This window comes from Phallusia mammillata, chromosome 8 (assembly GCF_965637545.1).
Source record: "Phallusia mammillata chromosome 8, kaPhaMamm4.hap1.1, whole genome shotgun sequence".
NCBI lineage: Eukaryota > Metazoa > Chordata > Ascidiacea > Phlebobranchia > Ascidiidae > Phallusia > Phallusia mammillata.
In genome coordinates, this window is record NC_137259.1 from 11,070,530 (window position 1) to 11,096,074 (window position 25,545).

General features: G+C 35.5%; 2 protein-coding genes, 1 long non-coding RNA gene and 1 pseudogene across 5 annotated transcripts; 2 read left to right on the forward strand and 2 right to left on the reverse strand.

The window, feature by feature from the left end:
• Positions 1-25: 25 nt before the first annotated feature.
• LOC145204203 (golgin subfamily A member 2-like) lies at positions 26-12,998 on the reverse strand. Of its 3 annotated transcripts, none has more exons than XM_080076672.1 (23): positions 12,738-12,998; positions 10,928-11,002; positions 10,316-10,597; positions 9,973-10,043; positions 9,692-9,821; positions 9,490-9,609; positions 8,922-8,984; positions 8,658-8,858; positions 7,842-7,961; positions 4,583-4,663; positions 4,024-4,131; positions 3,379-3,486; positions 3,200-3,316; positions 2,982-3,112; positions 2,607-2,799; positions 2,356-2,469; positions 2,108-2,262; positions 1,920-2,040; positions 1,604-1,795; positions 1,436-1,538; positions 1,082-1,188; positions 866-1,013; positions 26-582 (listed from the first exon to the last, which is right to left on the reverse strand). In XM_080076672.1, the coding sequence occupies exons 1-23, from the start codon at positions 12,774-12,776 to the stop codon at positions 287-289; spliced, it is 3,075 nt and encodes a 1,024-aa protein (XP_079932798.1). In that variant the 5' UTR covers positions 12,777-12,998; the 3' UTR covers positions 26-286. The 3 variants fall into 3 exon arrangements, with proteins under 3 accessions (XP_079932798.1, XP_079932796.1, XP_079932797.1); XM_080076670.1 differs by having other exon boundaries at positions 26-615; positions 12,738-12,997; XM_080076671.1 differs by having other exon boundaries at positions 26-615; positions 4,045-4,131; positions 12,738-12,996.
• Positions 12,999-15,057: 2,059 nt separating this feature from the next.
• On the forward strand, positions 15,058-17,864 carry LOC145204639 (uncharacterized). Its single transcript, XM_080077230.1, has one exon. It carries the CDS (start codon positions 15,090-15,092, stop codon positions 17,427-17,429), a length of 2,340 nt encoding a protein of 779 aa, XP_079933356.1. The 5' UTR covers positions 15,058-15,089; the 3' UTR covers positions 17,430-17,864.
• A 1,819-nt stretch (positions 17,865-19,683) lies between these two features.
• On the forward strand, positions 19,684-22,314 carry LOC145204785 (uncharacterized; annotated as a pseudogene).
• A 531-nt stretch (positions 22,315-22,845) lies between these two features.
• Positions 22,846-24,394, reverse strand: LOC145204507 (uncharacterized). The gene is made up of 2 exons (XR_013853493.1): positions 23,356-24,394; positions 22,846-23,243 (listed from the first exon to the last, which is right to left on the reverse strand). It is a non-coding gene; the product is annotated as an uncharacterized LOC145204507 (long non-coding RNA).
• Positions 24,395-25,545: the final 1,151 nt, after the last annotated feature.

The window sequence follows — 25,545 nt, forward strand, 5'->3', positions numbered from 1 at the left end:
CCTGTACAATGATTTACACCACAAAAACATCGTCACCATATATTTATCAAATAATTGCATTCTAAAATAATACAGTACACAAAATGCGAGATTAACTAAAAATACAGAAAAAAGCAAGAAACAAACAGTTTGCATACTAGAGTCACCAATACACAGCACCAGTTACCATGCAAGTCCATGGCTTATTGCACAAGAAAGCAGTCATGATTATGGGATATTGCTTGTGGGAGTCTTTGCTAACATTACCAGCTACTTAAAACCAATTTAAAGTGTTGTCATAACTGCATTATATTGCTGTATATTGACCCATGTATTTAAGGCAAAACCCTTGAGGTCGGTCTTTTTGACTGACATAAGAGGGTTTTTGGATTTGTTCTAGCAAACTAATGATTTCTGTTGCAGCGTTTTTTTCTTCTGTGGGAGATTCTTCACTCAACCTTAATGACTTCCCAGGATAACTTTCACTCGAATTTTGTCTGTTATCTCCTGCATTGTGTTCATCAGCAGGTAGGGAAGCATTAGCAGGAAGGATGTCAGGTCGTGACTTTAGTCTGTGCTTCACTTCATCTTCTTCAAGCATGTCTGGCCAATCATGAGGGGTGATAACAGACAGTTCTATTAATTGGCATTACGTTATAGGAAGGCAAGATTAGCAAGGCTTTTTATGTTACCTTAAATACACAATTAACATCATACATTTTCATAGTACAGTATAAGCATAATATTTAACCATATTTCTATTGGAGAAAATTATTTAAATTGGTGTATAAATATTTCTCCTGGTGATCTTTTTAGTACAAGTTGGTGCCATGATTATTGGTATGAGGAAAATGAAAAAAACTTAATATCACAGTTACAGGTTTACCTGAAGAAAAGGTGTCATTAAAATGTTCTTCAGAGCCAGCAGTTTTATGTGGGGTAGATGATTGTTGATGATGAGGGCTGTCTGTGCTAGATTGCTGTTTCGAGTTTACCAGTGTCAAAACCAATGTTTGAAGCTTGTCAAGTTTATTCTAAAAAAGTGGATTTGTCACTGACTACATCTTTAAGTGCTAGAGGTGTTTCAAGTTTAATACTCTACCTGCATCTGTTCACGTTCTTGGGCAATAGACGACACATATTCATCTTTTTCATGATGTCTCTGTTTTAGCAACTGCCGTTGATTGTGATAAAGTGTTATGTATTCACCTGCAAACAAACAACAGCTTAAAAAGTTGCAAAATATTTTTAAGCCTTAAAAATGGATTTAACAGCATTTTTATCAATAAATCTGATGAAATGTTGGAGTGATATCTGGAAAAAAAGTTTTATTTGTGTAATACATATTCATTTCCAATAAACCTTAGTGTGCAGAACAACACATGTTGATTACTAAATCTTTGAGTTATGTCATTGCATAATAAGCAAAACATTATAGCACATTTAGACTTTGTACCTATTGTGTCACACTCATTCTGTAGCTGTAGGTTGATGTGCTCTAAATCCTCAATCTTATTTAATGCATCAACTTTTTCTGTCATTACTTTTGAAAATCGCTCCTGTAAAATGCACTAAATTTAGCTTTTGGAATAATGCAACAAACACTTTGTAAAGAAGAACAAACCTGAAGCAAAGACATGTTTTTCGCTAATGAATCATGTTCTTCTTGTGAAATCACACTTTCTGATGAGGGTGATTCACTCTGTAGTAAACTTTGGGATAATTTTTGATTTTCCAGTTTCTGGTTTTCCACTTTTTGAAGCAATGTTTTGTTTTCTTGCTGCAAGACTTCCAAGGAAACATCCATTTGTGCACCCTAAAAATAAAGTGGCTTTCAATAGATGGATATTAAGTAATGCCACTGCTCACTTAACAAATTCACAAACTGAAATTTGTTGGTTTGTAACTTTTAAACAAAACAAGGCACATTTGACATTTACCGAATGATCAGCTGAGGGAGAGACAGGAAGAGTTTCTGACAAATTTTTAATTTCCAAATCTTTCATGTCTACCTTGTTTTGGAGTTGGGAAACCATTTCCTTCAATTGCATGTTTTGCTCACTGTGTAAAAATATTTGGGTTAAACACTTCTGTAGCTCTGTTGTCACTAACTGTAAATGTCACATACCTTAGCAAGCTGATAGTATCTTCCAAAGCTTTTATTTCTTCATTTATTGTGTCGTTTTGACTTTCATGTTGTGACTCCTGAAGCTCAGCATTGTTGCTCTGGGTTTCCATTATTGCATTTTGCATTTCAATCAGGCTCCGATTTTTTGATTCAAGCTGAATTTAAATACAGAAATTTTAAGGTTTTTGTTAACACATACAATGATACAATAAATATTGACTGAAACTGAAAAAAAACAATTTTTTAACCTCCAGTTTCATTTCTGACAGCAATACTTTGTATCTTTCATTTTCCTCTTTCGTTTCATTGCCAGAATGACTTTGTGTAGATAACTTGGTGGCAAGTTCCATTTTGTCATTACTCTGTTTAAACATACAAAATTTGTCACCATTCTGGTAAATTATTGCAATGGTGTATGTCTTTACTGGTGAAAGTGCATTTTGACTATAGCTTTTACTTTATTTTTAATTAGTAATTGCTAAACATTAAAGTTACAAACCAGTTTAATAAATCCATCATGCATTTCTTCCAACTGTTGTTTTAGTTGTTTGTTTTGTAGCAATGCACGTGATATTGTGCTTTTGTCATTTTGAGACTGTTCTAGTAATCTTGCATGTTCTTCAGCTGATACATTAGTGTTGCTTAGAGTTTCATTCAGTTCAATTAACTGCAATTCCTGTTCCTCATTTAGTCTACACAAAACATTTTTGACATTGTTTTAAATGTAAATTAATTTTTAACACATTGTTCATCAAATAATTATATATATGAGACTTTTTTCAATATTCTTTCACTAACATGAAATCTTGTTTAAAGTATGATTGCGGTGTCTATATAGTGTAAGCAGTAAATAGTTTTTACAAGTTCCATGTACCTTGCCAGTCTCTCATTGTTGCGCAATTGTGTGTTCAATTTTTGTAGAAGGTCATCTCGCTCCTCACTTATCTTGGAAAAATTTGTTTGCAACATTTCAATTTTAACATGCAAATCATCTGAAGGTGAAGTCTGTAAAGGCAATAAATATATATAATATTATTTCAAACAAACTTGTTGATGTAAAATGTTACTTAACAATGTTCATAATTGTGCTACCTGAGTTTGTTGAACATTAACAACATCTTTTCTGTCTGTTTCCAACTGTTGAATTTTTAATGTCAAACTTTGCTGCTCAGATAAAAGTGATGATTTCTCATTTTCAAGAACATCAACCTTTAACATAAGTAATGATGTGTTATAGAAATATTTTGATCAATTAAAAATATATTAATTACTTGTTCAGATAGTTCTGCTACTTGATGCTGCATTTGTTGATTCACATCCTCATACTGTCGCGATAGTTGTTCTCTTTCACTTGTCAATTGCTCAAAAGCTTGCTGATACTAATAACAATAAATTATGTTCGTCAACCAATAGGGCAAAAAATGTTGTTGGAAATGTAGTTTTCTATTTGAGCAAAAAACTTCACCTTAAGCATAGATGTTTAAAAATGTTTTCTTTTATTGTCTACTTAAGAAATTATACTCAAAACAACACAGGGCACTCAAACTTTAAAAGTTTCTAACAATGTATGCGATTTTAGTGAATGTAAAGTAATTTTATTGTTTTTGACATATGATATGAAACCTTGGCTATAGTGTAACGAAAAAGGACTACAACTTATATGGGTTCTATGAACATTAGTATTCATGCAGAACAAAATAATTGAGTTAGTAAATAATCAGCATTATTTGCAATGATGGTACTGTAAGTAATTAATTAACCACAAAACAGAAAATATAGAAAGTGAAAATGTTAGAGAAGTTGGCATATCTTATCTTCATGAAAAGAGAGATTGATGAGTCGTCACTTGGAAGATCAGGCACATGCAGCATCTTGCAAGCATGCATTTGACCCATGCCCTAAAAACACATATATACCAAATCTAATGCGACTTTAACCTCAATCAGTTTCTGGTTAAGATTTTCTCTTTCACCCTGAAGTTGGGAAACTTGATCTTCAGCTGTTTCTCCTGTTGGGCTTGATAACTAAAACAAAAAAATCTCGGACAAGCAGTGGTCTTGCTTAAGCAATCACAATAAGTTACTATTCCAGAATTATTTTAAATCATCTGTATTGAATCCAGAATACCAAATCCTGTTTTGTTTTTTGTGCTTAAAGTTTTTCTTGTTTCAGACATTTTGTGTAATGCACTTGTAGTTTATAGCAAACATGTCAACCAAGCTATTGTAATGAGTCTGATCTCAAAAATTGGCAAAAAATGTCTGCATGTAAGTTCTAATTGCACAATCATTGTGTGTGATTGACAAGTCCTTTAAAAAAAGTTTTTTTGTCTTCGTCACTTGAAACCTTAATTTTTTATCAATTTTTGATTTAGACGAAATGAAATGTGTCAAGACTTGTGCATATGCGAAAATTATTTCCAATGCAATTCTGTGTCTTTTTACTTAAAGCTTTGCAAAAAAACATTTTTCTTACTTGTTGCAACAAAACCTCAGCCATAGCCAGTTTTTCATGTAAATCTCCAACTTCTGATGATAGTTGAGCACATTCACTTTCCTTTAAAATAAAAAATAACTTGAAGAGTGGCTTTCTGATATACTTCCATTTTATATATTCTATACGATATTTACCAATTTACTATACACATCATTTGATCTACACATACGATTGTTTTTGTAAACAAAAACTAATGGGTCCCCACACGCGTGTTTGTGCAGATTTACAGTAAACAAATGTTGCGGTGATTTTTAGGTTGTTAAGGACAAATTTTTAGAAAGCATCAACCCAACAATAAAAAAATTTGTTCGTATTCTTTTTGCACTATTATTGTCATGTAATTACAAAAACATTAAAAAAACGTAGCAAATACTTTAATTTAATCTCTTGCTTTGAACCAGATACTGTCATAACAAATTGTTTTTCATTTAACTTTGTTTCGCAAAACAAGTACCATTGACCTGTAGTAACCTTTCAGGGTGCACACGCCAAACGACTGTTTGACCTTTTGACACCGTTTTCAATAGCACGCCGTCCTTAGTGTTCAACAATACCGTTAAGCCTAATTTATACATGCCTTGTGTATTGATTCCTAAATTGATTGTCAAAAAAACGCTACGTTATGACGAAAGAAAGTACTGAACTGTGTTTGTAATACCTACCAGTTAACCTTAAGTAACCCGTGATCATGCGGCGGCCACCCAGACAACGAGCATTTAAAAAAACATTTATTTTGCAAAAAAGTCAAGTTTATTTTTTCATCTTTACTTTGATTAACGAAGTTTTGCTTGACATGTACAAAAACCGAAGCACGCTTATTAGGTCTAAATCACGTCATAGGTGTAAAACCTTCGCCAAAACTAAAAATGTGAGTGATAACTTAATAAAACGACATAGCATTGCTGTGCAAAACAGCTGATTTCTAATCACCGAAACGAAGTCTCGTAAAACGTCTGTCCGACGTCAAGCTGAGCCCTCCTGTTATCGTAAACCAATGAGTTACTCTCTTGGTACTTCTGCCTACAGTGTCTTTCTTGACCAAACGAGCGTTACACACATTTACGTTTCGGGGGCCTGTGGGTGAACCGCTGGGTAAGTCGGGGTCAAACTTCTGGAGGATCAAGGTTGGATTAATAACTAACATATGTTCAAATTTGAAGCACTCTTTCTTTACCAAACGAGCGTTACAAACCAGCGTTAAAAATTTTACGTTTCGGGGGCCTGTGGGTGAGCCGCTGTGTAATTCGGGGTCAAACTTCTGGAGGATCAAGGTTGAATTAATAACTAACATATGTCCAAATTTGTATAAATTTGAAGCACTCTTTCTTTACCAAACCAGCGTTACAAACCAGCGTTAAACAGAAAAAAGAAAAAAAATACGGACAAAAACAATATGTGTCCCCTTCAGGGAAGGGGACCCATAAATACTGTGTCAGTTCAAAATTTTCAATTTATTTCACACATGTACAATAGTGTAGTGTTATGCTTCCTTCAAAAAGACCAGAAAAAACTAGAATAGTGGTTTTCCTATATATTGCCAGTTTATATATACTACATCATATTTAACGATGTATCACATATCCATTTACTATATTTATAATGGATATATATTTGGCACCTACATTTCATTGGGTCCCTATCTTTTTCCTGGCACTTTATAACATAATTGTTTCTGCAAGCATAATCTAATGGGTCCCCACACATATGCATATGCGATTTGGTAACAGTAAAAATAGGGCACAATCATTGTTAGATATTTACTATACACATCATTTGATCTACACATATGATTGTTTTTGCAAGCAAAAACGAATGGGTCCCCACACGCGCGTTTGTGTGGATTTATGGCAAACAAACATCCTGGTTATTTTTAGATTCTTAAGGAAAAACTAACCAACTTTAGCCTTCACCCAAATTTAAAAGTTTTGTCCGTATTCTTTTTGCATCAGTGTTGTCATATAATTACAAAAAAACAGTAAATAAGAGCAGGAAAAATACTTTCAATTTAATCTCATGCTTTGACCTTGATATTGTCGTTGAAGGTCAGTTTTTAAACACAATTTTCCAAAACTGAAAATGTGCTTGATAACTTGATAAAACGACATAGCATAGCTGCGCAAAAACAGCTGATTTCTAATCACCAACACGACTGTCTCGTAAAACGTCCGTCCGGACGTCAAGCTGAGCACTCCCGCTGCATTCACATGCCTTAATCGTAAACAAGTGAATTACTAACTTGAGAGTTGAGACTTCTATCTGACTGACAGTGTACACATATTATGGGCTGTAAAAGTAACTATTTGGCCGATTAGGGCAAATTTGTAAATACTAAACGAATAACCTACTGCAAACAATTGTTTAACATTTTAGCACATTAGGGCTTGTATTTCTGGCCTAAAACTCATTATTTTGGGGTTTAAGGGGTAAAAATTGGTGAATCCAATAAAAAGTTACAAAATTCTTTAGAATAGCTTACATTGTACCAACCAACAAAGCATGAAACCCTCAGATTATGTACTTGGGTCAGTACAGCCGTTTTTAATTTTTTTTGTTTTGGGGGCCCGTGGGTGAACCACTGGGTTGTTTGGGGTCAAACTTCAGGAGGATCAAATTCGGAACAATATCTAACATCTGTGCGAATTTGAATAAATTTAAAGCACTCTTTCTTGACCAAACGCATTTAACAAACCAGCGTTAGACAGAAATGAATATTTTGGGGGTTAAGGGGTGAAAATGGGTAAATCTTTTTTTAAGGTAAAAATTCTTTGAAATACCTTATATTGCACCAAACAACAAAGCATATAACTCCTTAATGAAGTACTTTAGCAAGTATAGCCGTTTTAAAAATTTCACGTTTTGGGGGGTTATGGGTGACCCGAGAGATCAAACAGGGTCAAAATTCACATTCACCATCTTTAGACCAATATCTATATGTGTGTAAATTTGAAAAAGTTTGAACCATTCTTTCTTGACCAAAACGTGGGAACAAATCCACATTAAAAATTTCACGTTTTGGGGGGCTGTGGGTAAACCGAGGGATCAAATGGGGTCAAAATTCACATGGACCATCTTTAGACCAATATCTATAATGTGTGTAAATTTGAAAAAGTTTGAACCATTCTTTCTTGACCAAAAGGTGGGAACAAATCTGCGTTAGAAAGAAAAAAAGAAAAAAAAAATATAGACAAAAACAATATGTGTCCCCTTCAGGGAAGGGGACCCATAAATATTTTTAAACCTTTGCTGTTAATTTTTGTGCGAGTTCTGTGACGTGCATGGAAGAATCATCTTTGCTTTTTTTCTGTCTTGAAAGTTCAAGTTGAAGCTTCTTGTGTTCCGATTCCAAATCAGCTTTTGACTGAACAAAAAATTATACAGGAATTTTGTTTGTAGCAGTGATAAGGTTGGTCAGTAGACAAAAAGCACAGTGGAGTCTTGGACTGTTATCAAGAAGGTTTTAAAAGTTATCAAATAGCAACATAATTGCTTTGTAATGTTTCTGCTATAAAAGAAAAAAAGTGGAGACGTTGCTGCTATTCTGTTCAATTTATTTTGAACAATATTTGCAGTTTTTGAGCAAATCACTATTTATCAGAAAATGATCCCTGTCATTGATATTTTTCCAAAAAAATTTTCATTTTATTTCAACTGCTTTCTGTTTATTACTAGCTTAACAGAGTTTTAACATTACAACATCATATTCACTTAATTACTCTGAATTATTATTAGGCATTAATAATACTGGAATTGACAGTAAATTGCCAAGTTTCTTGTCCAATGCATCTTGAGCAATCAGTAGTATATAAGGTTGGAAATAAATAATGCACCTAGAGGTATACACTTTAAAAAATATTTACACAAAAATGAACATTATCCAAACTGGACATTGTTTTAAGATTTAATTTTAGACCAATTTAAGGAGCCAGTAGGATAAAGCGAATGGAATCAAAGATCAATTAATCAATTTAAAAATGATAAAAAATACAAATAATTATTTGTTTGATAACAGCCAAAGTGAATGCAAATACAGTCCAACAAATGAGAACGAACTTACAGAGCTGAGCACCTCCACCAAATCTGATTTTTGAGTAATTTCCCGATTTAGGGCTTGAATTTTCACTTTGGCATCCTGCAGTTCATCCTGACATCGTTGTCGTGTGTGCTCATCATGATTTGCACTTGTTCGTGCTTCATGAACCTGATGTTGCATTTCCTGCTTTTCAGCCACCAAAATTCCAATTGTTTGCATTTGTACCTTTACATAGAGTTTGCAATTAGCACACCCACCAAATTATTAAGTTTCAGTTTCATAACATACCTGAATTTGCTGTTTTAGCATAGTTTGTTCTTGAACGCCTTGGTCATGGATATGTTTCTTTTCCTGAAAAATATAGAACAGAAAAAAGGTTTTACAACAGTTTACTTTTGACTTATTCAAAATGTTCATCACTGATACATAGCCACTATCAGCCTGAAGTGCCTGGTGTTTTCATACAGGCTTGGTGGTAAGCAAGTAAAAAATATGTCAAAAATTTCACAGGTTAGGCATGATTTTATGGTGGGCCCTGATGCTAATGGCAATCTATACGTGATATAGGTTGTTTAGTACAATGTAGTGTTGTCAAACAACTGTTTTATTTTAATAAAATGTTTTTTGTACTATGTATTGGATTTTGGTGGGCTTTTTGTAAAAATCTAAGAATAGCTTGATCATGTCCACTAGACTAGCAGCATCAATAAATGTCCCGTAGTTAGTAGTTGGGGTTTTTTAGGTTTATCAGAAACTGAGTTAAATTATAAAACTGTAAGGCTCATTTATAAATGGGGGCTTTTATTGCCATCGGTGATAAGCTTTAATGTGAACACACAGTAAATTGCACACATACCGATTCCATACGAGTCTGCAGTTCTATCATTTGCTGGTTAAGCTTTTCCACTTGCATTGAAAGCTCCTGCTTTTGTCTTTTGATGCTTGCAAGTTGTTCAGCAAGTTGCCGGTTGCGTGACTAGTATTTACATAAGTCAATAATTGCAGCTTGTATTTAAGTGTATTTAAAAAAATTTAACAAGTAAAAGCATCCAACAAACCTCCAATTCTGATAAAACGTACTGATTTTCTTCTACATCACCATTCCCATGCTGCATCACATTATCTACCTCTGCAGCAATTCCATTCAGTTTGGTGGAAATTTGAAGAAGCGTTTCAGTGGTTGTCCCACTGTAAAATATTATTTGTTTCAGTTTACAAACAGGAACAAAGAGAAAGCATGTGTATATGTGTTAAGTAAAGAGCCAATGATACAACATCTAAACCAACAAAAGAATTCTCTATATTTCTGGAATTATCAGTAATAAAAAACAATTCATACCTGTCTAAATGCTCGGATGTGGAGACATGGCCATTGCTGGTCATTGTTTGTGGCATTTCATCGACATTTATCTGCCGGAAAGATAAAACATTATTTCTGCAGTAATAAAAATTTGGTATAACATCCTACACATAAGCCTTGGCTGATGATATCAAGCAAGCTGACTCATAGAGCTTGAAGGTATTTTGGGACTAATCTCTTGGGAATTTACTTCAAACTGCTATTGTTCAGCAGAGTGACACTATGGGTGCTTATTTTGAAAACTACCTAATTGTATAACTTTTAATTAAATTTATACAATTTTTAAAAGTAATTTTACTTGTTTGGTATACTTGAAACCTACACTTTTTTCGGTAGCATTTCTATCAAGTTTTGAACTTGCTGTTGATATACTTGTATCCTTTTCTAATACATGGTCTGAATCGAATGAAGCATTTAAGCTTGTAGATTCCAATTCTTTTCCCTCAGCAGTAAATCCATTTTCATGCACCACTATGCTCTCAGGAAAAGTGTTCTTAAGTACCACCTCAGTATTAGATGCAGGCTCTTCAGAAGCAGCACTTGCATATGAATTTAACTTATTAATGTCAAAGGGTTTGGCTTCAACTGAATTTTCTCTTTGGTTCTGCAAACAGATAAAGTAAAAATAATTGCCACAATAAACAACAACACGTGTTTGATTATTATGAGCACACTGAGTTGGTGCTTTAGTGTAAAGTTGTGTCATATATTTTTTGCATTAGATGAAGTAGTGTTGCTACCACAAAAAAAAAACAGTTTAAAAAAAACAGAAGACAAAACAACCAAACATTAACATTTTAATAAATTATTACATTGAGTAGTCTTAGTAAAAAGTTTCTAGGTAAAAGTATCAATGGAACCAACAAAATCATATCAGTAAAATATACACTCAAAACATGCCATCAATTTGAACAGATTTTTTTAATTCACGTACCTTTTCTTGGTCATTAGGCTTTGATGCTTGTACAGCTTTTGTTTCTTTAGTGCGTTTTTGCTTGAATTGACGCAGCTAAAAATACAAAAACAACAACATGATAAGTAAAAAATAGAAAGATAAAATTGTTGACCATTTTTTCGGCAAAAAAAGGTTTCATGTTTTAATAGCTTTGTCATACTGGAAAATATAATTGTACAAACTTCTGATCTTCGGTGTTTAATTGGTGTAAAAAAATGTTGTTTGTACATATTGGGGTAGCTCAGCGGTTCCCAAACTGGGGTCCGCGAGGCAATTTGGGGGGGACCGCGAAGCGGTTGAAGTAATTCTATAATCTTATCTGGCGTCAGTTTGTGCCACTAAATAAGTTTAAATCAAAGTAGAATTGAGAATCGACTGTCTCCATTGCTAAACAATGGCCTTTATTGAATGACAACTATCAAAAATGCAATTGTTCACGCATAATCGTAATGTTTTTTGTCCTGTTTGTGATGTCACATGCTGTCTTTGAATGATTGTTAAAAAAAATGCAATTTTGCTAACTAGCTAAAATCCTGCAATCAACTTTCGTTTTTATGAAATACACATTTAGGCTTAAGGACCGCGAGCCCTCGAAATAATGGCAAAGGGACCGTTTTGAAAAAAATATGAAAATGTTTGGGAACCACTGGGGTAGCTCTACATATCTACTAAGGATTTCCTGTGAAACATTTGTATTACAAGCATCACGTTTCCTACAACAATAAACCAATTTGTCAAGCCCATCTAACAGGCTTGACATAACATTATCCAGTGCATATAATAATGTTAAACAATATTTTATCTGTGCTTGCAGCAATGGGTTGTGGCATTGAAGAGAGTGGGAACAAAAAACTTATTTTTTTACTTTACCTAACACATCACTGACAATTGAAAATATACAAGCAAAATGATTTCGAAAACAACACCTTTATGGTTTGCTTTTAGACAATTATATGCAGAAGAGCAAAAGTAGTAAAGATTCAATGTTTAGGAATTTGTTTCATTATTTAGGAAAAGTTTTAGCTAAAGTTTTAATCTTTTAAGTTTGGTGGTTTTAGTGGGTTAATTATTAAGTAGTAGTTGTTTTACAATTTTTGATGCTAGAAACAAGCTTATTCAATTTAAAAAAAAAACATAACACACACAAGATAGATCAGGGGTCTCAAACACGCGGCCCGCGGGCCACATGCGGCCCTCTAAGGGTATTTGTGCGGCCCGCTAAGCAATTTTTAGAAGTTATAATATGTGTTTTACTCAGGCACAATACTCTTTCAAACAAGTGTGTTTACGTAATACAATCATTTCCTAGTAGTGGTATATGCAACATTTCTACAGGATGATCGAACTAGCCCATTTTTAAAATCAGCTATTGCAATTGCTGCGTCATATTTTATACATTGTTGCGTCATTGTAGGCCATTGTTTCCAGCACACAAAGCAATATAGCACAGTTGACTCTTTCACTTTGCTACACTGTGGATCTGTTTGTTATTTATTATAATATTGTTTTTTAATGTAGCTAATGGCATAAATGAACATTATACTTTTTAATCTTGATATCAATATTTTCGATATCGATAGTGCGGCCCTCGACATACTTAAAAGTTTGATTTTGGCCCCCAAAGCAGTTTGAGTTTGACACCCCTGAGATAGATAGTTAAACCCAAAGATAAGGAAATATTCCACTAACTATTCGTTTGTTAAAACAAAATACTTTCATACTTTTTCCGGCTTACATTAGCTCAATATGATAGTTTTGTAATATGTAACTATAACTTGTCTGTTTTTACCTTTCGTTTGGCCGCCGCAAGTTTTTCTTCTCTATTCATTTCTTCGTGAGTGTGCTGATTTTAATTTTATGTCAACAATTTGAAGGAAATACAAACCTGAGGGAAATGAATTCCAACCTCATGTGTTTGACAGGCTGCACTTCACCCATCCACATATTACAGATGAAATCAAAATGAAAAGTATTTCCTATGCTACTAAAAAGTACACTTTTAAGCAATCAAAAATTCAAAATTCAACGCTGTTTCACTGCTTGCGTGTAAACGCCGTGTTGCGTGTTCGGGTCTTTGCTCGTCGGCCAACGCGACATCACAACAATCACAATCTCCATTCAACCGCATCGCTAATCCAATTTTACCAAGGAAAATGTACGCAAAATGTCAGTTGATATTTTATCTGTTGCATAGTTACAAAGTCTATTGTGATATTCTGTCTCAATATTTAAAAACATCTAATTATTTGAAGGCGTCTTGTATAGGACGTCGAAACGTCGATTGTTTACAATAAAACTGCTGGATGAGCAATACTTGGTCATACATCTAATTATTTGTTAAACTACCTCTTAAGTTTTTTCCCCGGTACAATTACTTTTCAAATCGAAGCAGTTTTCGGCAATTTCGTGTTTGGCCGAACATTGCCAACCAAACATTGTTTTCTGCATGCAAGCAGGGTACGTAATTATAAAATTGGTTTGAACTGAAAGTTGTAAAATTAAACTTATATGTTTTTCCTATGCAGCATTAGTTTCTAAATTTTTCAAGCATAAGGGTTTAATTTAAACAGTAAAGTAAATGCTTCCTTTTTTAATAAAGGAAGCACCCGGAAATTTGACGTCACATACTAAAAGACTGTTTGTTTTAAGGGTCAAAGTTCACTGCTTGCGCTGCTTACATGGAAGGATGGTTAAATGGTTTCTGAAAAGGAAGTAGCAAAAGCGCGAGATTAATTGATTTGGCTCGAAATGGAATGATTTACGCTTGTTTTAAATTGTGCTTTGTCACAGAACAAAATCAAAGCATACAAAATGCATGCATGTTAAGGGGCAAGTTGGGCTTCAGTAAAAGATAACCTCTTTTGGCAAAGCTTGCATTCCAAATACGTCGCAAAAAATCTATTAAAATGTGTGCAATTTTAACACTGTATAAAATAACTAAATCGGTTTGAAAAAAAGAAAAGTACTTGCAGAATTGTCCCCTGTTATACGTTATGCACAATATGTAACATGCAAAATTAAAGTTGCAAATTTGTGTTGAACACGTTAGAATTGGTTTGTGCTGAGGAGTTTCAAAGTATGTGAGCAGTAATTATAGTGATTCCACGTTTAGTTGACTAAGAAGACAACATAAACTCATTTTATGTAAAGTAAAATTCAGCAGCAAGCAAGCAGACTGGGTAAGATGACAGCTGTGCTCCACGATTATAGACAAAGATGAAACTCTGTACACTTCAGAAATGTTTTTGTACATGTAGTGAATGCTGACTAAACCAATTACAATGACCAGTTTTATTGTGCTGCTGCCTTACTCAGCCAGTCTGCATTCATGGCAGTTTCCGATGAAATCTCGGGCGTGTAGGACCAACATGTCCTACGTCCGCGCGTACATGACCATAATATCCATCTACAAGACCAATTTCAGCAGGTGAAAAGCAAATGATAAAATGCCTTTGGTGCAAAATTGGCATGCAAAATATTTTTTTCAACAAAAATTGTGCATGCAGTTGCCATACATGCAGACTGGGACTTCAGTAAAACTTGGCTGTATTTTTAACCCTTAAGTAAAAATTATTGTTGGTTATACTGGACTATGCACTACTTGTATCAGAAGTGAAGTTACTGGTTTTAGTTTGACAAAGTAACTAACAAATCCAAATACATTTATTGCAAATGGTGGTATAGCCCCAAAATGCACAGGCTCTGTTTGCCAAAGCACCCATACACAATGCTTGGGGTTGTGCATAATGTAAAGTGTCCTTGTTGAGCGTAAAAGGCCTAAACCAGGGGTGCACAACCTGTGGCCGTACGACTCACGGCCGCAGAGATGAGTTTGTGCGGCTGTGACCTAAATAAAAACTCTTTTGCCAAATACTTTGATTTTCAAACTGCTCTAAACACATTTTGTGTAACTTAAGAGTATTACCAACCTAGTAGTTGGTGAAATAAAGATCTATGATGCGGCCATCATAGCAAAAAGGTTGTGCGCCCCTGGCCTAAGCTAATCAACATTAAGCAAATTTTGTTTTAGTCCAGACAATAAGTTTTATCCTGTGTCTGACCAGCAATGACTGACCCGTCCCTAATAATTAGTTTTATCTCTTTTAACTATGCATTCCTTACACACAGATTTGGTTTCAAAATGACTGGAGAAAGTAGCAAAATCTACCAGCTGTTAAATTTTGTGTTAAGTAAAACAAACAATGTCCTGCCAGGAGAAAAATTTGCAAGTGACCTTGTTCAAGACTGCTTAGATTTGTACTCCAAGGATTATGTATGCACTACAATTGACAATACAAAAGGAATTCTTTGCAGTACTTATCCTGTACAATTGATTGTACCAGTGAGGCAAAAAGTGCCCAACTCCAAAAAGCATCTGCCTGAGTATGAATTGGATGAAATGATTGATCTGATTCAAAGAGGAAAATTTGCCAGAACAAGGGGAAGGTTTCCTGCTCCAGTCTTACTATTTGGCGACAAGTTTATTTGTCGTTCCTCAACTCTGGCCAGATCACCAGAAATATATACGAGGACAGGTTATCACTACTTCATTCATGGAGACCCTCATGTGACAGACAATGAAAACCAATCTCAACAGCAGGAAAGTAATGAGAGACTGGTAAGTAATGGACTAAAAAGCAACTCTGTTTATTCTGAAACAGAAGCAGCAAGCACCCCAGTCCATTATAAAGCAAACATGGGAAATAGTGTAATGGATTGTTCGGTAGTGTTAAATGGAAATAACCACAAAAGAAAAGTGGCCACGCAATCATCGCCTATCAATGGAAGTAATCAGAACAAACAATGGCTGATTGACAAAATGCGGAACACTGATATTGATTTACTGTGCTTGCTAAAGACGAATGTCATTTGTGATTTCATGGTGGAAAAAAAGAAAGTCAAGTTTGGGATGAATGTGACATCATCTGAGAAGGTTGACAGGCAGCAACGATATTCTAAATTTGACTTGATTAGCTTTCCTTACCCTGGTTGTGAGTTTTTCGCTGACTATACTAACAACAACTATACAGGTGTCGGTCTTAAGTTCGACTGGACCCAACAGTTTGTAGATGCTCAGCTTCAGGTGCCTGATAACATGAAAAAGCTATCAGAAGTGGACTGGAAAGAATATGTTCACTGGGATTTAGTTCAACTGACACAAAATTACCTTAAACTGTTGCTGAATTGCTTATCGAAAGAAGGATGCACAGGAATATTGCTGCACTGCATATCTGGCTGGGATAGAACACCATTGTTTGTTTCATTGTTGAGGTTGTCACTTTGGGCTGATGGGTTTATTCATCAATCTCTAAATGCAGAAAACATTGTGTTTCTTACTTTGGCCTACGATTGGCTCTTATTCAGTCATCAATTTTCTGACAGAATTGAGAAAAGTGAGGAGATCATGAGATTTTGTTTTGATTTCTTGGAACACATTGTGTCAGAGGAGTTTTCACTTCTCAATGAAGGAAATTGCATAGAATTGGTTTTACTTGAAGAAAAGGATCCAGGGGGTGAGGAAATGTTTTACCTGGAATCTTCTGAAAATGATACGAGTTTTTCTTATTTTAATAATGGTGCAAACGTTAATGGCCAACTGGACAACCATTCTAATCACCAAAGTGAACAACCTTTTGTTGAAAGCATTGCAAACTGTAGTGCAACAGACATTGATGTAGAAGTGCAACAAAGTCTTAATGACATCCTATCTGAAGTTGTATCTCAACTATGTGATGACGTTATTGTGGGAAATTGCTGCAGCAATAGTAAAAAAATTGAACTTGACTTAGCAAATGAAACTAAAGCCTCAATGTGGCAAGTTAACAATAATGCTGCAGTGTTAGGAACTAATAACAACTGTTTCTCAACTGAAAATTTGGACAGAAAAGAATCTGTTTGCAATGGTAACATAGCAACAACCCAACTGCCAGCCTCTGTCCTATCATCAAGCTATGAAACAGCAAAATTGAACATTTCACTTGCTTTACAAAAAAAATTGGATGAGAAAAAAATGACAAGCTCAGCTCAACATTCCCAAAGTAAAAGCAACCCTATAAGGATTCCATTAAGCAATGGTGAAAAATCGGCAAGCGTTGAAAATGGAATAGGGGAAAAACGATCAGATAGTCCAGCCAATTGTACTGCAGCTGAACCTGGTAGTAGTTGGCAGATGATTGCCTCACCAGAAAATGGACATCAATATGCACTTCGGGACAATTTTAGCTTTTCGTCAGATTTTATTTCTTCAAGTGCAAGTCCATCATCAAGGAAAAGTTCATTTACATCTTCCTTAAATGGCCATTCAGATGCTGATGTTCTCAGACACAGGTTATTGCGCCGAAAAGAAAGACTTAAGGCTGCAAAGAACGTTATGATTCCAGCATATTGTGCTGCTGTACAAGTACAAAGAAGGAAACAGGAACAGCAAGGCACTCTTTCTGCATTGATGGGACATATTACTAAAATGTTTCCTGGTAGCTAGCAATTATGCTGCCGAGTGATATAAATGCCATACTTTTTTAATAATGGCATTAAAAAAATACATTCAGAGTTTAATTTTTCAACATAGCTTTTATCTTTATGATGTTTATTGTGCAACTGTTAAGGGTTTGACCTTTGACATGGGTTTTTGTTGCAGGATGTGTCATTTATGTTATTTCAGGCAGACACAGTAAATTTTGTTTTAGTTGTTAAACAGTTTTTATGTTTGCCCCGAGTATCTTTGCAACTAACTTAAAGTAAATTTAACTCCATCAGTGACAAAACAATTTTATTTCCAAAGGATCCTAAACTACTTTCAAGAACTTGTTTAAATTTCGGTAATAAATCTGGACCATTTTTGGCTGCAATATCTGTGTTGCATTTATTATTTACTGGCATATATATACCTTAAAAATAAAAATGATTCTTTATTTTTTATTTATCTCGTTGATCAGCCAAGACTGCAAATGGCTTTCCATTTTAAAAAGTAATTTGAAAACGTTTTTCAAAAGATGTCTTTGCAATGGGATAAAAATACAAGCTTTAGGTCAAATCGACTGTGAAAAATTTTGTTTAAGTGGCTTTTCTTCTGTTGTAGATAAACACTGGTCCCATCGTCGGTTTAATGACTGCGCCAAAAAGGCAGAACTGTATTCGTCTTTATTGCGTTATGACGCCTCTGGCGTATGATTTGTGCCGGTGCACACCTTTCTTGAACGGATGTTGACGCGTCTAACGTTACTCATACGCCGCTACGCAACTGCGTTTGTTCCACTAATTAGTTTGGTTTGTAAGATTGAGGGTTTCAGGGCCATAGCAATGGTAAGGTTCTGCGATAAATTTGATCAAAATCCAACACTGCGACCTACGTATATATTTGTTATCGAAGGGCTAAGACGAATAATGCCCAAGTACGTACAAAAACGGTTTGTTTCAGTCGATTAGTCCATTCATTGCCCAGAATACCAACATATAGGACTGTGCATAATCGTGTGGCTCAACCGACCGTTTGATGCGGTTACTCGCATTCAGTATTACGTGAGTCCAACAAAATGTCTGATTTCGATACTGATGATGAGCTCGCTGCGTTTTGTCGAAAACCTGCACTGCTGGTTAAAATAAATACGCCGAAATTGTCCCGTTTGCCGGTGCTTGACAATTAAGAATAACAATTAAGGAGTTGTTTCTAATGCTAGGAATCTTTTATTATGGGTCCCCTTCCATGAAGGGGACACATATTGTTTTTGTCCGTATTTTTTTCTCTCTAACGCTCGTTTGGCCAAGAAAGAGTGCTTCAAATTTGGGCATACGTTAGCTATTAATCTGAACTTGATCCTCCAGAAGTTTGACCCCGAATGACCCAGCGGTTCGCCCACGGGCCCCCGAAACGTAAATTTTTTAACGCTGGTTTGGTAAAGAAAGAGTGCTTTAAATTTATTCAAATTTCGCCAGATGTTAGTTATTATTCCGGATTTGATCCTCCAGAAGTTTGACCCCGAATGACCAGCGGTTCATCACCCACAGCCCCCCAAAACGTAAATTATTTATATCGACTTTACTGAGTAAAGTACATAATCTAGGGGTTTCATGCCGTGTTAGTTGATGCAATGTAAGGTATTCCAAAGAATTTTCCAACTTTTTATTGGATTCACCCCTAAATAATCGGTTTTAATTTTAGGCCAGAAATACATGCCCTAATGTGCTGAAATGTTTAACATTGGGTTACTCGATTGTTATTTAAAATATCGGTCAAATCTATCAAGTGGTTATCGGAAACCTACAGCCCCAAATATTTGTTAAACTGTTTACTAAATCTTCTGATGGAGTTTAACGCTATATCACTCTGGTCCCAGGCAGTGGAGTAGGCAGCCAAAAATTTTGGGAGGGGCCAAATAATTTGTTGTCTTATACAACTTTTTGCTAACCTTCGGCGTGCTTTTACCAAACACGTAACTACAGCCAAGCGCTTTATTGATTTATTTCATGTCTGCATAACTATGAAAAGCATGGATTTCGGCTTACAATTTGGTGACAAAAGTCATTTTTAGTAATTTATATATTCCTTTGATAGTTAAGAGACGAAACCACAATGATGAGTGACGAAACTACACTAAATTAAAGTTTATCAATGTACAACTTTGAAAATTTGGGAGGGGCCATGGCCCCTTTGGCCCCTCCCTGGCTACGCCACTGGTCCCAGGGGAGTGATTTACTGATTTACAGCTCAATGCACAGCGGGTGCAAGCCGATAGGCAATGGAATATAACAACACTTTTCCGCTACAAGCGGTTATATTCCACTGCTTATCAATTCGTAGAGCGGGTAATACGCACAGCGATAGCCTCGTTATTGTTTCGCGCCATGTTAACAATGGACATTGTGATTACGTTGACGGAAGCGAAACCGTGAAATTGCGGACAACCTTTTTTGTGTTTTGCGCTTTGTTTTCACCCAGACGCGAAACAAGAGATCTTTTTTTCTTCGTCTTGAGTCAGCCAATCTTTAAATTCCGGATCACTTAACCAAGCATTGTCAAAAGTTTGCTCACACCATTTACTTTTTTGATTGGTGGTGTTTACATTGTTGATCGAGCAAAAAAATACACCTTTTCAGTCAACCTATATTCACCAATTGACCACCATCCTATAAACGTGGTGTGACACAGACAAAGGAACTGTTATAACAATTATGACGTCAAATAGCCTGCAGTACGCATATTTCCAAAATGTTTCCGAATTCGAACCACAGGGCTTTTTAAGCCAATCACAAAGGCGGATTTTCCCGGGCCATGTAACTTTTTAACCAATCAGCCTAGTCGACTCATTGAACCAATCAGACGACAGCTTGCGTAGTAACCAGTCAATCTGCCTTGAGTCACAATATTTGGAAGTTAAGGTTGTGCGTGGTTTTATTATTGTATTACTAAAATATAAGCATTTTAAAAGGCATTTTTGATAATTACTTATAAGCTTTTTTTGTAAATAATCATCTGATATTGTTAAGTGGATTCCCTGCAGCAAATGGTGGAACTTGGAGAAAAATTAGTAACAAAAGGAAATGAAGAAATGGTTTTTAGATTGACCTTACAATCAGCAAAAGAATGGGACGAGTGGCTTGAGTCTTTTTGTGTATTTTCTATTACTAGCTGGAATGAATACAAAACATTTCTCAACCCTAAAATATTTTGGGGAAACCTTTAAATGCCATCTTAATCAGTTTTGCCAACAGGAAGCTGGTGTATCAAATTCAACACTTTGTGTCCTGTGTCTATGGATGTTATGATCAAACTTTACACCAAGTCAACTAAACATCACATAAGTTGGTTTCTACTCATCCATGTATAGTAAGTGTGACAGTTAACCACAATCACTTGCTTAAAGCTGCCGGAAACCTTGGTTAGCTAAACATCAGTGAATCTACTAAAAAGATTTTCTTCCTGTATTTTTGGCAATGATTGTCAGTGTCTCAAACATTACAAACCCATGAGACCAATTAAAGTTGCTTGTTACAGATGGAATGAGTACAGTCACTAACAACTGCCATAATCCAAAACCCTGCTCTGTGTACTATCTCTGAGATCAGTGGCATAAATGTAACTTTTGGGCATAAAGTGGTATAAATTTGTTTTGTGCCATACAGAAGTTTGTTGAAGAATCTGAGGCTAAGATCCGCTTTGAAAGAATCCACAAAATGATGTTACAATCTTCTGAGATAGTGTTTGTGGCTTCTACAACCAATCTGGATCAGACTAATGCCTCACTTACAGTCCTGTTATGTGGTAGTCCAATTGGGGACGTATCAGGGATCAGCACCTCAGAAGCAAATGTATGCAGGCATTGCATTGGGTGAGGAGCAGGCATTGCATTGGGTGAGGAGCAGGCACCATCTGTGGAATTCTTTAGTGATTTGGCCACTACACATCTACATTAGATCATGGTGGCTGTTCAAATGCCATGAAAATCAATCCAACCGCTTCATTGTCTGATAGCATTGCTGGACCATTTCATAAACCAGTGACTGAATGTCCGGACTACACTGCAGAGAACTTTTCTTAAATTTAATAGTGTTCTGAGTTTATAAAGACCAAGCACTCTAGTGACTTTAATTAAAAGGAAACTAAAAAAACATTAGAAAGGTTTAAGAACTCTACCTCTTCTGCTCATTTCGTTGCACAAATAAGATCAGCACTTCATTCATTTGGAAGAAACTCAATTGGCAGCCGCAATGCCTTGAGCAAAATACATTGTTTTTTTTGGTACTGACATTAAAATTATATATTTTCTTGGTATGGTTGGTACAAAAATTCATTTCCTTTTGTGTTTTACTTTTTTTCTTGCAGCTTTTCCATGTATTTTTGTATAAATTGTTAAATGGTCTTGGATAAAATTGTTACTGCTGGTAGATATCATATTGCTTACTATTATTACCTAATTTGGTTTGTAATTTTGTAGATTAGGGCAATTGGCTTTTGATTAATTTATTGGATTGTAGGTTGGGCTATTTGCTATCCGAGAACCTGCATGGATGCATAATCATATTTGCTGTTTAACAATTAGAATTGACTTTTCCATGCTCCAAAGTGATTACCTATAGCTTAGTGTGCCTTAAGCCACCAGAGCTTAGGCCTGTATGTCTGGAATCAAGGAAGAGCAGTTGCACTGCCCAAACAAATAAAACCTTGAGAAGGGATGGACTACATGAAAGGGCAGGGCAGGGCAGCATTTGCTTGACATTTAGCTGTAACTAAAGTTATTGTACAAGTAAACATATTGACTATCATGGAGAATGTGATACCAATAGATCATTGGATCTACTTTATAGAACTGTGTTGACAGATTATTATTAACTGTGGTTACTGCATGCATAATAAACAAACTTTTGGAGGACTGTTGAAATGAGTGATATAATGTTTTAATTTAGGTACAGCTGTTTTGTTCCACATAAAGAATTGCAAATAAATAAACTAATGTAAACCATGAAGGAAAATAAATAGCCTGTGTAGCAAGGACAAGACAAATTAATTTAACTTGCTGACAAATAAGACTGGTCATATAGAGTACTGTCAATAGCCAACCTTGCTAAGCCTAATTTAGAGCATTGTAGGTAAAAAGGTGTTTTGTTTCATACATGAGATTGCAAATAAAAAAAAACTGGTGTAAACAAGAAAAGATAATATAACTGAGAAAAAGCTGCTCACATGAGGTGAGATAAGGAAAATAAATTTCTGACACTGCTGCATAGCTGTTTTTAGGTGGTAGCTATTCTGTACAACATTTTTTGTGACTATTATCATTTCAATGTCAAAAGAAAAACAATGAATATGCTAGCACAAGTAATTCTTCTCATCATTTACTTTATACTGTAGTAGTCTTTTTTAATCCTGCATTTGCTCTCAAGCACACTACTTCAATTTGCTATTCAAGATCACTTCTGTTTTATTGTAAACTTACGACAAAATTCCAGCATGCACAATAAAAATAACATATACATTGGTGGCACAGAACAACATTCAAAACTGAAAATACTGGGAGTTGTTTGGAACAACTATGCAAATGGTGTGCCTAGTGTACACTTATGTCAGAACTGCACTGTGTACAATTATAAACCATTCTTCTTTGTAGATTAGGAACAGTTTGTTGATCCCAAGGTATGGCATGCATAATGTGTTAAATTGCGTTGATCATAGGTGCTTGCACTAGAGACAATGAGGCATAATACACTGTTTTTATGCCATGCAAACTTGCCTGCATGCAGTGCTCATCATATACAAAGTAAAATTTTAACATCGATTGATTGAAGGGGATGCGTTGCTATCCTAAACAAACATACCATTAATAATAGAAAATATTTTGCACAAAAGCTATTTTACACTCAATAAAAATTATGTGTGTATAATTTACTGCTATACATAACCTAATAAACATTACCTTCAGTTCAAACATCTAAAATGCATGAGTCTTCACCATGTTCTGACTTGTAAAAACGTTTTTTTGAATCAAAACTGACATAACACTTGCAACGTCGACAATACTGAAGTCAAAATAACCGCTTAGCAACCTAGACGTGACGTAACGGCAACCCGCAGATTTCCGCTGCTGTGATTGGCTGAAAAAGCCCTGTGGTTCGAATTCGGAAACATTTTGGAAATATGCCTACAGTACAGACTTGCCATAAGTAGTTGCAACACGGAGTTTCGCGCAAAACGTTGCTCAAACTTAAGAAAATTATATAGTGTTGTTAGAATTATGATATTTTTAATTGCGTAATGTAAAAAAATCCAAGATGTCAAAGGTTTTTCCCAAGATCACAACTGAAATCCCAAGATCTTGGGAAAATCCCAAGGAGTGCATGGCAGTCCTGACAAGGAGTTTAGAAATGAACGAACGAATATGGTCTAAAGAAGAAGTCACAAAATTAATTTAACTTTGCAGTACAGAGGAGATTCAGCTCGTGATTTTAACTGCAAAGAGCCATATAAAAAAATTCAAAAAATTCCCGTGCATCAACCCAGCAGGGATGCATTTTCCTGCCAAAAAAGATGTAACAACTACACCGGGACTATTTAAATTAAAATACAAAATCTTGCATTTTCTTTTTTATTAAGGAACGAGAATAAAATAAAAGCTGATGCCGGTCTCCGCAAGTTGGAGCGGGTCTCGGGCCTGCTTTCCCGTCTGTAAAAACCATCTTGCCACTTGAAAAGTCGTTTGAGATCGAAAAATGGAATAGGCAAAGAAACGAGCATATTCATTAGGAAACGTCACGAGTAAAATTCCGAGATAAAAATGTTGGACCGCCCTTCCTTATCAACGTAAAATTTTGCTTTTAAACAAACGTGCTTGCGATTAACCCACAAAACGTGACTTAAAACTGCAACCTGTTTTGGTTAGTGCTTTGTTTATGACGCCAAACACACAATTGTCTGCCAGTGGGTCATTGTAATAAATGGTTCAAAAACGTTAGGTTACAGCAACGTGTTGCAATTGCGAACTAAACATTATTTTAAACATATATTTTTTCTGATTTTGACGAAAGTTGCATTCTATGGGAAGTTTGGTTGGCTTTGAATTTGAGTTCTTGTGGTTGCACGCATTAGTGACGTCACACAAAGTGAGGTCACATTTTATGCCCGCCACCTTGCATTTTTGTAAAACTCGGCGCCTTTGCGGTCAAGTGTATATTGATTGGTCAGGAGGAACTCGGCGCTGTTTATGGAGCGCGATGTATCTTCTATGACGTGCGGGAAGCTAGTTTTCTAGCCTGCTGTACGCGGCTGTGCTTTTGTTGTGGTAAAAGCTATACAAAATGGCGGGTATTGGCATGTTGCCGCTACAAGTCTCAGTTGTGAAAAGACTTGACTTGGATTCGTCACAGTAGTGACTCGACTTGGACTCGTTATTTCACCAACAAAAGGAAATTTTCAGATAACATGTTCAGATAATAGCATTTGGCTTTAATCAAACAACAGCAGCAGTTTACTGTGTGATGCGTAGTTATACTTGCCAAATTTTCACGTAACTTCCTTGCTTTTGCATGTGAAGTCCCTTCTGCGTGCAAAAAACTTTTTTCCGCTTGCATTAAGCGTTTTAGTTGCCGCCTGTTTTAAGCGAATGCAGTATATACGTGTCAAGACCAAATATTTGCTTTTAATCGCCTATTTTACTATACGAACGCTCTAGCGCGCTAGTAAAAATTTGATTTTTAGGTTTTCAAAAACTCCAAGGTTTGAGGTTTTTGTCCACGATGTTTAATGATTGTCAATTAACGTGTTTCATTAAAGGTGACTCTATAGACTCAAAAGAAGGGGACGCCGTTGATGGGTTATGATCACTGTTATGAATTAGTGTCAGTTTAATGGCAGAAGTGTTGCGACGAACCGTCCCAAAAGAATACCTATCCTAACCTTTAAAAACTTCCTTTCAAGAACTTTTTAGGACTTGCCTTGACTCTAACCTCTAATGACTTGAGACGCGAACCTCATTTGACTTGACTTGGGACTCGAGTCCCCAGTGACTTGACTTTTGACTCGAACCCCCAGTGACTTGACTTGAGACTCGACTGATAGGACTCGTTACTCAACCCTGCAAATTTAACACAATGTTAATGTAGGCTATACT